Source organism: Mastacembelus armatus, chromosome 3 (assembly GCF_900324485.2).
Source record: "Mastacembelus armatus chromosome 3, fMasArm1.2, whole genome shotgun sequence".
NCBI classification, from domain to species: domain Eukaryota; kingdom Metazoa; phylum Chordata; class Actinopteri; order Synbranchiformes; family Mastacembelidae; genus Mastacembelus; species Mastacembelus armatus.
In genome coordinates, this window is record NC_046635.1 from 4,647,099 (window position 1) to 4,664,277 (window position 17,179).

The 17,179-nt window shown below is 40.6% G+C and overlaps 2 protein-coding genes across 5 annotated transcripts in view; one reads left to right on the forward strand and one right to left on the reverse strand.

Annotated features, from left to right (window-relative positions):
- The window catches only part of fbn1 (fibrillin 1), a 53,459-nt gene extending 39,649 nt beyond the window's left edge, over window positions 1-13,810 (forward strand). For both annotated transcript variants that reach the window (XM_026319708.2, XM_026319709.1), the window contains exons 46-66: window positions 387-512; window positions 619-735; window positions 827-952; window positions 1,041-1,160; window positions 1,783-1,908; window positions 4,210-4,362; window positions 4,508-4,570; window positions 4,661-4,780; window positions 4,924-5,043; window positions 5,138-5,260; window positions 5,802-5,933; window positions 6,221-6,346; window positions 7,003-7,209; window positions 7,663-7,788; window positions 8,042-8,164; window positions 8,763-8,879; window positions 10,214-10,342; window positions 10,440-10,559; window positions 11,302-11,530; window positions 11,611-11,794; window positions 12,161-13,810. In XM_026319708.2, coding sequence (XP_026175493.1) covers window positions 387-512; window positions 619-735; window positions 827-952; window positions 1,041-1,160; window positions 1,783-1,908; window positions 4,210-4,362; window positions 4,508-4,570; window positions 4,661-4,780; window positions 4,924-5,043; window positions 5,138-5,260; window positions 5,802-5,933; window positions 6,221-6,346; window positions 7,003-7,209; window positions 7,663-7,788; window positions 8,042-8,164; window positions 8,763-8,879; window positions 10,214-10,342; window positions 10,440-10,559; window positions 11,302-11,530; window positions 11,611-11,794; window positions 12,161-12,547 — 3,074 coding nt within the window. In that variant the 3' untranslated portion in view covers window positions 12,548-13,810. The remainder of the gene's footprint in view (window positions 1-386; window positions 513-618; window positions 736-826; window positions 953-1,040; window positions 1,161-1,782; window positions 1,909-4,209; window positions 4,363-4,507; window positions 4,571-4,660; window positions 4,781-4,923; window positions 5,044-5,137; window positions 5,261-5,801; window positions 5,934-6,220; window positions 6,347-7,002; window positions 7,210-7,662; window positions 7,789-8,041; window positions 8,165-8,762; window positions 8,880-10,213; window positions 10,343-10,439; window positions 10,560-11,301; window positions 11,531-11,610; window positions 11,795-12,160) is intronic.
- A 324-nt stretch (window positions 13,811-14,134) lies between these two features.
- dut (deoxyuridine triphosphatase) lies at window positions 14,135-16,934 on the reverse strand. Of its 3 annotated transcripts, none has more exons than XM_026319710.2 (7): window positions 16,779-16,934; window positions 15,959-16,115; window positions 15,582-15,673; window positions 15,332-15,376; window positions 15,156-15,230; window positions 14,648-14,718; window positions 14,135-14,274 (listed from the first exon to the last, which is right to left on the reverse strand). In XM_026319710.2, exons 1-7 carry the CDS (start codon window positions 16,888-16,890, stop codon window positions 14,218-14,220), a joined length of 609 nt encoding a protein of 202 aa, XP_026175495.1. In that variant the 5' UTR covers window positions 16,891-16,934; the 3' UTR covers window positions 14,135-14,217. The 3 variants fall into 3 exon arrangements, with proteins under 3 accessions (XP_026175495.1, XP_026175497.1, XP_026175498.1); XM_026319712.2 differs by having other exon boundaries at window positions 16,759-16,932; XM_026319713.2 differs by lacking the exon at window positions 16,779-16,934 and having other exon boundaries at window positions 15,959-16,605.
- Between the last annotated feature and the right edge of the window lie 245 nt (window positions 16,935-17,179).

The following is a 17,179-nucleotide window of genomic DNA, read 5'->3' on the forward strand; positions in this document are numbered from 1 at the left end:
TGTCACCGTCAGTCCTCACCGATAAGCAAATTTAAATCAACATCCTGTTTTGCTTCCTGCTTTTCATGAAAGGCCTTAGGAGAAAATGTGGTCACACTCTAGAGAAATAAACCTGAAGTGTAACTGGAGACAGATTATCTTACATGTTTGAATTAAGCACATTTAGTAATATTTCTTTCAACTAATAGCATTGCATTATGGTGTAATGCATAGTAAAGTATTTAAAAATTGATGATTTTAATTAAATAATAAAATATTAAATAATGAGTGACACATTTAAATGATCATTTGAAAATGAAGGTTTGACAGTACATTGAGGGAATCGTAGTAACAGTATAGAGGGATCTTTATTTCATGGTCTTCACACAGTATGACTTGATTTTCAGACCGTAATGAATGCATTGAGAACCCTGGTATATGCAGTCCTGGTCAGTGCATTGACACACTGGGGAGTTACCAATGCATCTGCCCCAATGGCTTCAAAGCAACACGGGACAAGTCAATGTGTGTCGGTAAGCTTGGTTCCTTATCTGTTCTTGTTTTTGTCAGTGCTACTCTGTGAAAGTAGTATTTATGGACAGTCTGAGGCAAAGCTGTGATGATGTTCTGTGTTTTCAGACATGGATGAGTGTGAGAAACAGCCCTGTGGCAACGGGACATGTAAAAACACAGTGGGCTCCTACAACTGTCTCTGCTATCCCGGCTTTCAGAACTCGCACAACAGTGACTGCATAGGTGGGTGCATCTGCTGATAAGGGTTAGTCAATGAGAAAAATCAGGGAGTATAGCCTTTATGTGATATTTTTGGTGTTTCTGCACTGATCAGATATTGATGAGTGTTCGACGCAGAGGGGCCTGTGTCGAAACGGGCAGTGTGTGAACACTGTGGGCACTTTCCTCTGTGTGTGTCATGATGGCTATGAGCTCACTCCAGATGGCAGACTGTGTGCAGGTAAGGAACAGCCATTTTTAAAATATGTGTCTGAATGTAATATGTATGTTTAACAGTGTATCCTTTGTATATTCCCTTTTTTCCTCAGATATTAATGAATGTGCAGTGAATCCAGGCACATGTGGTGCAGGAACTTGTCTGAATCGGGACGGCACTTACATGTGTATTTGCCCACCCGGCTACTATCTCCATCAGGAAACCTGTGAAGGTACTGAAGTCTAAAGTCCTTTCTGAAACATGAAAAGTAATAGTAATAAAAACAGGAATTTCTAAAGTAATAATATATCTGCACACATGGACAAATTGCACCTGAGGCAACACACACACATATTTACATGCACAAATATAGCAGCCCTGCTGAGGTGTGCAAAAAGAGAATAAACCATTTTTTGTCCTCCTTCTTCACTTAAATTGCCCCACTGCTGCTTAAACACCACTCTACTCCCTTTCACACTTGAGAGTGGATCCAAGCCACAACAATTGGATTGTAAGCTCAACCTATAGTGGGGTTGAGGAAGAGATATTCGGCAGTCTTCAAAACAGTCCTGGTTTGTGCTCATTTCCTGGGAGCAGAGAGCAACAGCCCATTATCAGCACCAGTAACAGCAGCAGCAAGTCATTGAAATGAGCAAATATGAGACATTCAACTACCCAAAGTAGTTTTACCGTGTTTGGATAGATCCCGGTATGACTTCATGCTTGCAAAGTATGACAGCAGTTCCAGGAAAATGATGTCAATGAAACACTGTAGTGTGGAAATAGGAATGGCTTTTGATGGATTTGAACTGTAAATTTGATACAGTGAATGATGCCATTGCTCTCTGTGTCAGATATTGATGAATGCTCCCAGGCGCCCGAGATCTGTAGATTAGGAACCTGCTCCAACACCGAAGGAAGCTTCACCTGCACGTGTCCTGAAGGCTTCCAGCTCTCTAGTTCTGGACGGAAATGTTTAGGTAATTGTGTGTGTGGGTGTGAGAAAGTGGGGAGAAGCAGCTATAAAACTATCATATGCCTCAGGTTTAAAGTGTATCTGTATAGTCTGCCTCTGAGTGATAGTGAAGGATAAGCAGCACTTTACTTTTCCTGCTCTTTCATGAGCACACTGCATTCCAGCTGGTTCTGTTGCTGCTGCCTTCACTTGGCCAAGGGTGGCTCTGAACAGATCACTTTTCCATTTCCTCACTTGTGTGTGTGTGCATGTGTGTGTTTATGTACATCTGTATGTTTCTAGGTTGGGTGGGGGCAGTGTAAATCCTCTATTAGGGAGTTCCCCCTCTAAACACTAAAGTAATGACATCATCAGTTCAGAGATGCAGTTCACAGTTTTACACTTTAATTGTTCTCTCCAGTAAATTGATTAACGGAGGGTGGGGGTGTAAACAGGAGGAACTGGGTGGAGAAAGAGCAGCATGGGCGGTAAAAGAGATCAAGGTTTTTTGACAAGGACAAACCCTGTCCCACTGAAAAAACCCTTGTTAGACATGAAGAAAATCATTTATATCTTTATCGGACTCAATAAAATGTTTTATGTTTTGTTAAATGTTTGTTAAATGTTTTATATATTTTAAATATTTTAAAGAGAGGCATAAGCAAAAATACACTAAATCGAGTAGGAGGTTTAAACATTACCTTACCTTAATAGTTGTATAGACTGGAATATGTTTTCACACTCAATTACATTATCAAATATGGTAACATTTTTAAATTTTTTCTGAATAAGCTACAGCAGTTTATAAAGGCTAGTAGCCATTCCTTTTCTAACACAGTATTTCAGAACGCCCCTTTTTCATTAATAATACATTAAAGCAAGAATATGTATTAGATTATATAATAGCCACTGGGGCAACAAGACAGTTACAGGATAATGAAAACTTCGAAAACATAATGTAACACTGGCACAAAGAGAGAACAGCCCTAAAGTCAGCAAACTGATGTGGAGAGATGTTAAACAGTTACACAGTAATATCTATGTAATCTATAGGTTATTGTGTCGTAAAACTGCACATTATCTTTAATGTAGCACTATTGTGATATATAGCAGGATTTATGTATTTTATATATAACTGTATTTTATCTGGTCTCATAAAATAAGTTTTGGAGTTAGGAGAACTCAGTCCAGGAGCAGTGTTGGATGAATACACCTTTGCTCCGTTAAATTATATGACATGAAAACAAATGCAAAAGCATGTGCAGAAGATAAAGGCATTCCAGCTAATAAAGCCTTTATTGATAGTAGGTAGTAGAGAAACATAGGCTGAGACAGAGACAGAGGGGGGTGACATGCAGCATCAATCTCTGAAATGTCTGAAATCAACTTTGAAATACTGCAATAACAGCACACGGTATGCGTCTCTGCCACTAGGCTGCCAGGACTCCATAATTATTGTGTTTTAAATTATAATGCCACTGTGGTTTTGTAATTCACATATTCATGACCAGATTTGTGTTGTGACTATCAGACCTTTTGTTGGCCCAAGTGTTGATTGATTTCAATGTTTTTCTCTAGTTTTTTTTTTTTTTTTTTTTTTTTTTAGCAAATTAGCATTTTATTTTCTCACTACAGTTTATATAATACGTTTCATTTACAAACTGCAAAGTAAGAATGACACAACATGTGTCCACAGAGCACCATGCAGCTCTTCTCCGAATGGCAGACAAATGATTTCCATGGGGGAAGGTTTGTGACACTTTCTGACATTCTGCTCCAGGTGTTCATGTATGTGATTCTTGCCTCTGAGCCAGGCATGAGCACATGTGTGATTGAGCTAGAGTGGCCAGAAAGCTTATTTGCATTGAGTTCAGTGAAGGTTGATGCTAGCAGCAGAATGTAACCATATGCTTTTCATTACGGGTAAGTGCCTGCCTAGTCCAGGAGGAAGAAGCATTGAGACGAGAGAGAGAGAGAGATACTGGAAAACACGACCACTGATTAGCAATAATTAGCTTCTAGCCTCACAATCACGTTAGACTCATTTAAAACCCATGTGAACCTCCATAATGGTGATAATGAAATATCACCCTTACCTATGGAAACATTGGTCAGAAGTGTGATAATGTGACCTACATGCAAACAGAATTTAATCTGGTATGTTGGAATGGAAAGATGTATTTTACTTCACTGAGCTTTTAATACACTTATAATTGCTTAGTTATATGTTGTGAATTTCTCCTTCCATCTGTCACTCCAACTCGTATATTCTTTCTCACTGTCTCTGTCATTTTAAACTACCTTCTCTGTGTATGTTAACCCTTAGACAACCGTATCAACTATTGCTATACCAAGTTTGAAAATGGGCGCTGCCTGGCTCCAAAGCCTCAGAACATTTCCAAAGAAGCATGCTGCTGCACTGGAATGCCAGGCCAAGGTTGGGGAGACCCCTGTGAAATCTGTCCCAGCAAGGCAGAGGGTGCGTATGTTTCCTATCACAGCACACAGCAGCACAACATACACATGTCCAGGGAAACACTAATGTGCATGACAGCTTAAACATTAAATTATTAGTATAATTTAACGGTTCTAGACATATGACTCTTCATATCTCTTGGTTCTAGAGGGGTATCGTCTTCTCTGTCCCAATGAGGGATACCAGCGGGGACCAGATGACCACCCAAAAGGTATGTGTGTCATCAACAGTGAATATTCATGTCCTGCATCACTGTTATAGTTGTGTAATGTAATTCACTTGTTGGTGTTTTTAATTGTAGATATTGATGAATGCATCAATGACCCTTGTATTAATGGCCAGTGCATCAACACGGATGGTTCTTTCCGCTGTGAATGTCCCATGGGATACCGTCTGGACATTAGCGGAGTCAGATGCGAAGGCCAGTTTACTGACTGTTTTGCTATCTCAATGTCATTTTGTCCTCATCGTCCTTCTCTGTTTGTCTCTGCCATAGACTTTGACAGATGTTAGTTAAACACTAATGAGGATTTAACAGAGATTATGTCAATGTTTCCGATACAGACACTAATGAGTGTGACATTGGCAATCCATGCGGCAACGGCACATGCACTAATGTCATCGGCGGCTTTGAGTGTGCATGTGATGACGGCTTTGAGCCTGGGCCTATGATGACCTGTGAAGGTGTGTGAGATTATAGGCACACTCTCACTTGTATTATTCAGTCTTTGTAGTTATGTATCATACTGTAACCCGTTGCCTTCTGTTCCTTGTCCAGATATTAACGAGTGTGCTCAGAATCCTCTACTCTGTGCCTTCCGCTGTGTTAACGTGGTGGGCTCGTACGAGTGTCAGTGTCCAACAGGCTATGTGCTGCGTGAGGACAAGAGGATGTGTAAAGGTAAAATATAAATCTAGATGACTCACCCACACACTCTTCGTCTCAGTCATGGTTCATTTACTGGCAGAAAATGAACTCCCTCATACACATGTGGCTCCCTTCCATTAAGTTACATAACATGCTATCTCTTTGAGATCCTCAAGCATTCTCTGTCTTGGACAAACTTAAATACACATGCTGGAAACCGTAACTGGCCAAGTCACAATTTACACCTACGCACACTCAAACAGCTCGGACACCATAGCAACAGTTGTATGTGGAGCACAGGGCTGAGACAGGAGGAAGCTGTCAGTGTCTGTAGCATCACTGTTTACACTTGAGCTCCAAACAGACCACCAACTCTCCCATTACATGCCTGTTAGCACTTCAAAGCTTAGTGTTGGTTTGGGTGCTTACATTAAACTTTGGAGTGCTGCAGTGTGTATGTGTGTGTGTGAGTATCTGTCTGTGTTACATCACTAGTGAAACTGCTGCACATGCTTTCATACACATACAAGTACTTATGCATATTCTTACTCTTAGTATACTGTTTGTCTTCTAGACCAGAATGAGTGTGAAGATGGTATAGATGACTGTGCCAGCAGAGGCATGACCTGTAAGAACCTGATTGGTACATACATGTGCATCTGTTCCCCTGGATACAGCCGCCTGCCCAGTGGAGAGGGTTGCATGGGTAAGATTACCAAGTGTCCTGCTGCTGAATATGAAACAATCGACCATCATTATAGTTCATAATCAAATCTGGACTTTACCAGAAAACAATTATACCTTTCTGAGCAAATCAGGAAGAAAAATGACACATAAATGAATATATTGACAGGAAGGACATGGCTGGTTTGCCTAATGGTCCTAGTGGCAAACAAACATGCTTATTAATTCAAATTGTGACATATGGTAAATGAGTGTAAAAAAAATCTGATATCATGTCCCTCTATCTATATATATATCTCTGTGTATTAGATATGAACGAGTGTGCAGCCAAACCAGGTATCTGTAAGAATGGCCATTGTGACAACACGATAGGAAGCTACCGCTGTCGATGTAATCAAGGTTTCATCGCTAACCCCACACAGACAGAGTGTATTGGTATGTACATTGTGCTCTAACTTCACTTATCCCAGCTTGTTCACCTTCGTTTAATGACATATCATTTCTGTATTTCAAAAGTTGAAAAGTTAAATAATGCTTGTAAGATTTAGGTGTCACAAATTGTTCTAGCCACTGGGTCAAGAACATGGGTTCACCTGGAGGCCCATATTGCAAGAGTGATAGTTCACATTTTAACATAGTCAAATGTTTTTTCTAGTGAGAAAAAAAATGGTAGATTTTTTGGATATTGCATTTGAGTGGAAATGTTTTATGTTACTGAATCTAAATTTGTGAAAAATACATTTTCACCTCAGAAGGAATTGAACTGTTCCATGACTCTGTCTCGTTAAAAACCATGCATCTTGTTACTGTCAAGATAGAAGCAAGAAAATCCTTTCAAAGCCTTCCTCCCTAATCTAAATTTATACTTTTGGATAGATGTGATGTGCTGAACTCAATGACTGAAAGTCCCCAGGGAAATGATATAAGTCATGATGTTCTATGGTTATCTTAGTCTATACAGACTAGTGGTGATAGAACAGTGTAGGTAATCTGTTTACGTCTGGGTGGTTTGGTTTCCTTTTTTTGTTTTTTTGTCTGCCTGTCTGTTTCATTCTCACTTTCACATTTTCTCTGTCTCTCCTACCCTTCAGATAACCGTGAAGGCTTCTGTTTCACTGAAGTTCTGACCACTTTGTGTCAGATGACTTCGAGTAACAGGAACCTGGTGACAAAGTCAGAGTGTTGCTGTGATGGAGGCAGAGGCTGGGGCAACAACTGTGAGCTCTGCCCCCTGCCAGGGACCACCCAGTACAAGAAGATGTGTCCTTTGGGACCTGGGTACACCACTGATGGAAGAGGTATCTTACTGCTGAACAGGACTGAGTTTAATTTAATCACTGTAAAAAGCTTTAGTCTGCATCATTTGAGAGTGAATATTTACCTATAGAAACTCATTGCATTTATTATTTGTGATATCAGAACCTTAAACCCATAGGGCATCAAGTAAAAAGTGAAAAGGAAAATGCCAATTTCATCTGTGATTACATTAAAATATCCGTTATTACCAGTCCGTGTCAGCAGGCTGTGTTTTCAAATGGCCCCTGCTGAAACTCCATTATCATACCCTTGCTGGAAAATAAAGCAGAAAATTGTTCGTGTTGATGGATCTTATCTTAGCAACTAATGTTTAGCACACTGCTAATTGCAGTGATCAGTGTGACATCCCCAGGGGCAAACACTATCATTTCCAGTCCACTGCTAATTCAATTAATGTAAGTTTATCTGGAGCTAATGTATCTGTTTCTATCCAGACATTGATGAGTGTCGTGTCATGGGGAACCTGTGCAAGAACGGTCAGTGTATCAACACTTTGGGTTCCTATAGCTGCACTTGTAAACCTGGCTACACTACGGACATCAGCGGCACTACGTGTGTGGGTAAGACCTCCAGCACTTACACTTTATGGACTCTTTTTTCTACCATACCTCCCATTCTCATTACTCCTGTCTAGTAAAGAGCCCAAACTATGTGGCTGGACTGCCCACACACTCCTCTGAAAAATGCAGTTCAAGCCTGTCTGTCTCATCATCTCCCTGTATGGAATATCTGGCTAGAGAATCAAACCCTCTCTCTCTTTTTCTCCATTTCACCCTTTCTGTCTGACTCTCACCCTGTCCCCTCTCCCTCTAGATGTGGATGAGTGCATACAGGCACCGAAGCCTTGTAACTTCATCTGTAAAAACACAGAGGGAGGCTACCTCTGTTCCTGCCCTCGTGGATACATCCTGCAGGAAGATGGAAAGAGCTGCAAAGGTGACACACACACACATACACACACACACAGAGCAAAACAGAACCTCATGAGCAGCCTACATTAGGCCCAGTGCTACTCAGATCAGTTGCTCTTCTTGCTAGACTTCCAGATTAGAGCCACTGAAGTGCTGAGAGGACCGGGCCCTTTGCCAGTGTTCTGCTCATTGTCCTGAGCCTCTCCATTTGGAAATAGTGTGTGCACATGCACGATTGTTCGTGAATGTGTGCCCTACATCCAGGACCTGTGACACTGCATCTGTTAGTGTGTCTGTTTATCAGGCGTGTTTCTAAATCTAAACAAGTGTGTTCGTGGTGTTCAGGACCTCTTTCATCTTCATTTACCACAGCTTTAGTTTCCTCCTCTACAGTTGCCCTCTGTTTCTGCTGTCTGCTTCATTTGTAGTTCATTTGTAGGTCAGTGACTGCAGAAGGACTGGAATTTGACTAAAAAAAGAGTAGCTCCCATACTGTTGTACTTGCAAATGCTCTGACACAGCTCCAACCACAGTATCTTTAATGCTGTACATAAACTACTGAGCAGTTTTAGCTTCTCTCATAAGTTCCTGTCTTACATTTTAAAATGTCTTCTCTTTTTCAGATCTTGATGAGTGTTCGACCAAACAGCATAACTGTCAGTTCTTATGTGTTAACACCATCGGTGGGTTCACCTGCAAATGTCCTCCTGGCTTCACCCAGCATCACAGTGCCTGCATTGGTGAGTACATGTACATTACAGATATACTACACATCTAGATTTTTTGTAATTTAAAATGATCTTCATACATGTCTGTGCATTCTGTGAAGGGCCAAGCTACATGCCCAGTGCACACATGGTTTGTTCTTTCGAAAAGGTCATTTCTTACAGTATCTTCCAGCCCAGCTCATAAAAGACCTCTTGTCTAACCTTCACTAACTCTCATTCAGAGTTAATGGTCTGGCTGATATCACACTGATCTTATTAGGCTGGACTGGTTTGTAGTCATGGCGGCTTAGCGATGCTTTGTTATGGAACATTGTAGTGCAGTGCCATGACTACCACAAGCCTTTTTTCCAGACCATAAAGCAGCTCCCATGACCTCACATTAAATAACAGACAAGGAACTCTCAGCTGTGCTTATATGAATTTCACCAGGCAAGCATCCTAGAGTAGGTGTAGTCACATTTAGGAGTAAAAACATTCGTGCAACAAGAATGTGACATGATACACTTGTTCAAATCAGACAAATTATTATCTTGTGCCAAAACATAATACACTGAACCCTTTATTTACTGACCTGAACACTTTTCCAGACATTTCTAAGTAGTGTCTAACACACACTTATTTCTTTCTATCTGCTCCTCCAAGCTCCTACTGTAAAAAATCATGTCATTTAGCATTAATACTGTAGGTTTGTGTTTTTTAGTCACACTGACTAGCAATTCTCTCTTCAAAGCAATACTTGTTTTAAATCCATTGTCAGGTAGTGCTTAGGAGAAGTAGCTACTCCCTCTTCACCTTTGTGCACTATGTCCCACATGTTGACGCTTTCACTAAATGGACATCTAAAGCTGGGAACACATTAAAAGACTTTTAAAATCTTAACTGACTGTGGAAAAGCCCAGAATCACACGTTTAACAGCTGACATTTAGAGATTAGAGCATTTTCTGCTTTGATCTCAGTCGCTAAATAGCCCAAACTATCATCGTGTTCAGATCTGCACAGATTTCAGTTAAAACGGTCAAATATATTTGTGTTTGACAAAACAGGCAGGAACGTCTTTCCAGAATGTCGAGTTTATATTAGTTTGTCAAACTATTATTCCCAGAGTCAAGAATTAGTTTCCACACTCGGATGTTTGTGATTACCTCTTCTGCAATGAGACTGATTCAGATGGTGAGAGATTTTCTGTAGACTGAGATTGTGTGACTGTACTGACCTGCCCTATTTTTCAAGACCAATGTTGACTCTCCAAAAAATGTGAAAATGACTCAGCACATTCAATTTGGGGTCATAATCAGCCTTTATATGAGGTTCTCTGTTGTCTGAACCCTCCTTCCTCTCTGTGTAGACAACAATGAATGTGCAACAGACTCCAATCTGTGCGGTTCCAATGGTGTCTGCCAGAACACTCCCGGGAGCTTCAATTGCGAGTGCCAGAGGGGATTCTCATTAGATCCTAATGGACAAACCTGTGAAGGTCTGAAAACCTCAATTATCACCCGACTCATTACAAAAAATAGGCACTTGCATTACTTTCAGTGTTTTTTGTGTGTGTGTGTGATTGTATCTGACAGATATGGATGAGTGTGATGGTAACCACAGGTGTCAACATGGCTGTCAGAACTTAGTGGGTGGATACAGGTGCAGCTGTCCGCAGGGTTACTTGCAGCACTACCAGTGGAACCAGTGTGTGGGTGAGTAATACCACTGCTCAGTTCATCGTCAAATATAAAAATTCTTTCCTTTTGGGGAATCTTGGTGATGTGGTTGTCACAGTATTACAATCCAGACATGGTGCTCTGTGCTAGTCTGACCTTTTTAAATGTCATGATCCTCATTTGGACTTCCACTGCGGACTTTTATTTTGCATGTAGTTCCTGTTTCCTCCTCCTGTAGTCCTCAGTAGTTTTGTGTTTAATTATTCCTGATCATTTTCACCTGTTCTTGCTCTCCCTGGTCTCCCTCACCTCGTGTCTCTATATATACCTGCCTCATTCCTTTGTCTACTGCTGGTTCATCTGTGTTTTTTTCCCCTGTGACTCTTGCCTTCACTCTGCTCTCAGTTTAGTTCTCCCTATGTACTTAGGTTCTCAATAAAAGCTCTTGTCCTGCATAACATTAAACTATCGGTCCTTCACCTCTTTCCTTCTACACTACATATGTAAATATGTCAAAAAAAATTTTAATGAGCAAAGGAAGTATTTTACTTGTCATTAATATTTAGAAATTGCACAGGCTTGGCCAAACTGGGTTTTATAGTGTGTGTGCCTCAATGGATACCTCAAATAATGAGATTTTGGAAGTTAAACCTCTATTTTTTGTTGGAATCACTCCATGTTTACAACATTCACAGCAGACTTTCCCATTATCATTTGCGTTCTTTAACTTGCAATGACCTTTTGTTTGTTTACTTCTCATCAACTTCCTGTGACCCAGATGAGAATGAGTGTTTGAATAGCCAGATCTGCGGGGGAGCGTCATGTCACAACACCCTGGGGAGCTTCCGTTGTCTCTGTCCCACTGGCTTCAACTACGAGCAGACCAACGGAGGCTGCACAGACATCAACGAATGCTCGACCAGCAACCCCTGCAAGTTCGGCTGCTCAAACACAGACGGGGGCTACCTCTGTGGATGTCCCCCCGGATACTTCCGTGCAGGACAAGGGTACATGCGTGAACTCTTACTGTGTGTGAAAGCTGTCTGTAAATGTCTGTAGTTGACTGATGGTTTTGTCTTTGCTTCAGCCACTGTGTCACAGGCCTGGGCTTTAGCAGTGGCAGCTCCAGTGGTGAACACGGCAGTGAGGTAGATGATAATTCTCTGTCTCCTGAGGCCTGCTATGAATGTAAGATCAATGGTTATCCCAAAAAAGGACGCAAACGCCGCAGCACCAACTCAACACAGGAGGACCCTGTGGAAGATATACAGGTAATCTGTCTGTGTGTTTGCAGTAAGCAGGGCTGTGGCTACTACTGACCACACAGAGGTCATGTTCTCTGTATTCTATAGGGGAATTGGAGAGTTTTAGTGACTTGGGGGGGCCTAAACATTCAACAATTAAAAACCTAAAGTGGTGTTTTATATGCTGAATTCTCTACTTTTCATCTCTGGTTTCAGATCAAAATTATCTCAGTATGGTAGTGGGTGCTAAAAATCCCGACAGTCACCCTGTTTGCAATAATTACCTCTAGTCTTGTTGCTTCTCTGTTAATGACAGGAAATATACTGTAGTGCAGTGCACATACAGTATCTTGTAATCACTGCATTCAGTTGGATCATGTTTTCTTTCTGTAGCTGACTGAGAAGGAGGTGGTCAGTCTGGCCAGCATGGATGTCGAGGACACACTGCAGTTACACCTGAACATCAGTGACCTGAGTAACCGTGACCACATCCTTAAGTTTACCCCAGCTCTTTCCACCCTCACTGAACATGTGCGCTACAGCATTGACTATGGAAATGAAGATGGCTACTTCAAAATCAACCAGAAAGAGGGTGTCAGCTACCTGCATCTGACCAAGAAGAAGGCCCTGCACCCAGGGGCATACCATCTTCAGATCAGCAGTATGCCCCTCTACAGGAAGAAGGAACTGGATGAGCTGGAGGACCAACATGATAAAGACTACCTCACAGGACAGCTGGGAGACATACTGAAGATGAGGGTGCAGATCATCCTCCATTAACCATCAAAAGACTAAGACAAGCAGATGTTGGCCAGCAGCTGCTAATCCAGTGTCAGGTTCACAGTCCCCAAAAGGCCATACATCTGTGACACTGGGTCAGTGGTTGGGGGCAACTTCTACTTGCTTTAACAGGGAGAAGGGCTCGCCACCAAAGAGACAAGAAGGGGGTTGGGGGGAGGGACTGTGTCATTTGATTGCCAAAGATGATTCTACATATCATAGATACAATTTCTGTGCAAAATGCCACCTGAATGCAGCAGTATAATTTCAGTCAAATGAGGAACATATTGCCCTGACACACTACTTCAGCTATGTGTAAAGCACTATTGTGAGTGTGAATGGTTTTTAATTGTAAGGTTTAATATTCTATAATGATATGTGGAATCAGGTGCCATTTTGAAGGGCATGTGGACTGCCGAAAGCTCTAAAGGCTGTTTTTTTTTCTCTTGGAACTCAGTTTAAGTGGAAGAAAGGGGTGAGTCCCAATAGTCTAGAACAAATTCATTTCCTCCCCTTATGTAAATGACTGAACAGAACTAGATAAACGGAAGTAAACATATTTCTCTTTCCCTTGATATTAATTTAATGGAGTGAAGATGAAACAAGATGAGAATGCTTAGGAGAGGAAAGGAACCCACTATGGACTATTGAGATGTAGCCATGTCTGAGCTTGAATGACTCCTACTGCATATTTAAACTATGCTTTTCCATCTTTCCTACTGACTAGAATTCATATTTACTGGTGCTAGCAACACTACTACATAGACTTCTGAATGCACTGTACTACTATACAAAAATGCAAAATACAGTAGTCAACAAGATACAATCCCATCGGCCATTCTGAAGATTTCATGTCTTTGCAGCCCTAACAGCTAGCTTCATACCCTGTCTGCTCTCCCCTTATACTACATGTAAATTGTGTTTATACTGTAATAATCAATGCCACTTTTAATCTATGAAGCATTTGTAAACTAGAGGAAGCCCCTGGAATAGAGGGCTTTGTAATGGTGCTTATAATGACCAACTACTTCCTTTGTAAACTGTGTATACATACACACACCTGCAAACACACACAACACATTGATGATGCCAAACCTGGGCCTTCATGATTATGCACTGAGGTCTTCGTGGCCACACATTCTCTCACAAGTACAATCAGTGCAGAATAGCCACGGACCAACCTGACCCCAGGCTGTGTCTCTGTTCACATCAGTGAGGGTTTAGTTGTAAATTCACAATAAAACATTTTTTGGTGTATATGTATTCACTGTTGTGCTCTCCCCTTTATCTAGAATTACTATTGTAACTGGCTTTAACAGCCAGCTGCTAGCAGTACCCCTCACCTTTAGTCATGTGCAACAGAAAATGCAACATGATCTCTGAATGTTTTAGCTTGAGAAGATCACATTACACTGATGAAATCTGTAAAGGAGCAGAGCTTAGGTTCATTCACTAGGCTGAGATGCAGTTGTTGTCCTGCACTGCCCCCATGTGCACATTGCAGATTTTTTTTTTTTTTTTTTTAACAGGAAACTTGAGATGAACTTCAGACAGAACTCAAAACTGGTTTCAGTAAAGACACCAATCTACAAATTACAAAAACAGAGACTTTATTACCACATAATCTTTACTGTGAACAAATACAGTTTCTTCTGTTATATTAAGAACCTTCAGTTGTGTCCAGTGGATCCAAAGCCTCCAGCACCACGCTCTGTCTCATCCAGTGTCTGAAAGGCAACAACCAATTAACTGATTAATTAAAATGACCTCTGACCATGAGAGAACCTATAAGAGACACATCAGAACTTAGGATAAGCTTTTTTTTTTTTTTTTAAATTCCAGAAGGGAAATTGAAGAAAATTTTGACAATGTCTGCACAAGTATTTAGACAGGACAAGCATACACTCAGTTGGCAAGTTATTAGAAACACCATGTTAAAACTGATGCATACATTAGTGGGGAGCCCACTTCATTTATATCAATGAGGCTAGGAAACAACATCCTTATGGCGTTAGTACTGCTGAATTACACTTCATTAGTTTTAGCTAGGTGTAGCTAATTAACTAACACATGAATGTATGAATTGTCCTTCAGTCTTACCTTTTGCTCCACCAGATCTGGGTAGCAGATCCTCTCACACACCAGCTGAGCAACTCTGTCACCCTTTTTCACTGGAACACAAAGAGGAGCAGAAGGATATGAACACGATTTGTAAATAAAACATCTGTATAAATAGTTTGTGACCCCAGTCAAACCCTAAATGATATGAATAGTAAAATGTTAGCTATTAATTCTCAGTAGGTAGTTTAAACATGAAGTGAAATGTGGAATCAGCCTTGGAAACAAGTGTACTTATTTTCACTTTAGCACTTTTTCCCCTCTTCTGTTCTTCAAAGAGAAAAATTTACACTATAGACAGTTTCAGTATGTATGACACTGACAGTAAAGCAAATAATAGTTATATGTTCACTACAGCCTTCCATCATAATGCTCCTCCAGAAAAGCTCCAGAGAAGCATGTACACACTTAATTGTGCCTGAACCTACCACACACTGCTGGAAGCTTATACTAAAACACAGCGATATGTTTAACCGATGCCACAACTCACCTTCAAAAGTCTCCTTACTGAAGTTGAAGAGCACAACTCCCACATTTCCTCTATAGTCTTCATCCACAACTCCAGCTGAAGACGGTATACAGAGATATTAGAGAAGTTGAATGATAAAGGTCAAACATTACCAGCTCATCATACGTAGGTTAAACAGGTCAAATAGGTAGACTCACCGCCAACATCAATAAAGTGCTTTGCTGCCAGTCCAGATCGTGGAGCTGAGAAGGAAACATGGTAAAAGTCAAGTTATAATAGTTTTTTTTGCAAATGGTAAAATGTGATATGTCCACCGACAAAAAAAAAACTATCTTTAAGTCAGAGTCACTGAGCACAACTTAAAAAGTTTGTAGACACAATACAGTAAAGTACATCACAGAGACAGAAAAACATCCCAAGGGTGCTGGGTATATTAGCATGACTCACCCACTCTTCCATAGCAGCCATGTGGGACTGCTATCTGAATGTCTGTCCTCACAATGGTCTTATCCATAGGGCCAATGGAGTAGTCATATGCACTGTTGAAATAGAGAAATCTGCTTAACAACTTTACATGACATTAGTATTACAGATAACTTTACTTCTATACAAGGAAACATGACGTGAGTTGATTCACCTGCTGCAAGAGCAGAATAAGGTTTATACAGAAATTTGCAGTGAAATGTACAATCAGGTTTTACAAACATAATAAAAGTCGTAACAAAGGAAATGTAACGTTACTTCAGAAAGCTTCTGTGATCTGCTGACATTAACTCAATAGTGAAAGCAAACTTAATTTTAATGTAACCTGTAATGTAACCAACCTGTAGAGGTCATATCCTGCAGCTTTAGCTGAGCCTCTTGTAGGAGTTGTAGCATTTTCAGAAAGTTTTGCAAATCTGAGAACTGGTCTTTCTTCTGCAGGCTTTGATTCTGTCTTTGCTCTCTTTGATGGAGAAACATCAGATGCGCCTGTAACTTCTAGCACGGGCATGTTGACAGAGTTTTCAAAGTTAAAAAACAGATAGTGCAATGAATGTACTACTGTACTAAAGCCTATATAATTCCTAAGGACGAGAGACTCACATCTGACTAATGCAGCGTTAAAACTCTAAACCTCCGCTGCACTTTCTTAGATGGTCCAATCCAGTTTTCCCGCGCTGTAAATTGCGCCAGATTAGCTCCTCCCCAAAAACACGTGATCTTAAAGCGACACTTTATTATACAACGCCACTCTTAAGAGAAATGCATCGGAGTGTGTATTTTGTGTGCAGTACTACGTTTTGGTAGAACATTTATTTAATAAATGCCGTTTAATAACTAAGTAGAAATTATACATAAGTATGCTCTGTAACTATAGCAACCCTTTCGTCACATCCATCAAAGAAACACACTTCTCGCGAGAATTAAGGGCATAAACAACCCTATTTCCGACAAAAACTATTAAACAAAAGCTCACCAAAATATCAACAAGAACACTAACTTCTACCTCACTAGTTAACGCATTGCACCAGAATACACGACGCACCGAGTCGGTGTTGTTTAGGTGTTAATGGTCAGTTATAAAACGCTATGAAGCCTATCACAGCTAACGTGAAGCTGTTGCTACTACTGGTAATTTTACCTATCCTGTCTTTTGCTTGCCTTTGTTTTGAGACCACGTCTGTGTGTAACATTGTATTCCAGAGAAACGTAGAGAAACATCAAAAAACGAAGGGCATTGTAACCGGAGGTTCCTCAGTAACACTCGCATCATATTATTTCCTAGCGTCGTCAGCACAAACTGCTAAGGAAGCACAGTCCTCTTACGTCACACCAGTGGCTCACGAAGTCACTGATTTTGGTAGAAATGTTTTTAGTTCGTATACGCATCATATCAATTAGTAATGCACTTAGTGTGTAGGTGAAACTAGAACTATTATAATGCATCTTATAAAATAGGCTAATCTACTTTAACTTAAGTAAAACTTAATGCATGAACTTTACTTTTAATACGGTATTTTTACTTGAGTAAAAGTTCTTCCATGCAGTTCATTGCTGCCCTC

What these genes read in the sequence shown, in the direction of transcription:
- dut (XM_026319710.2), bottom strand. Translation starts at nt 16,890, where the DNA reads ATGATGCGAGTGTTACTGAGGAACCTCCGGTTACAATGCCCTTCGTTT. An exon ending in TGGCTGCTATGGAAGAGTGG is followed by an intron (nt 15,377 to 15,581) that starts GTGAGTCATGCT and finishes TTTCCTTCTCAG; the next exon opens with CTCCACGATCTGGACTGGCA. An exon ending in GCACTTTATTGATGTTGGCG is followed by an intron (nt 15,231 to 15,331) that starts GTGAGTCTACCT and finishes TACCGTCTTCAG; the next exon opens with CTGGAGTTGTGGATGAAGAC.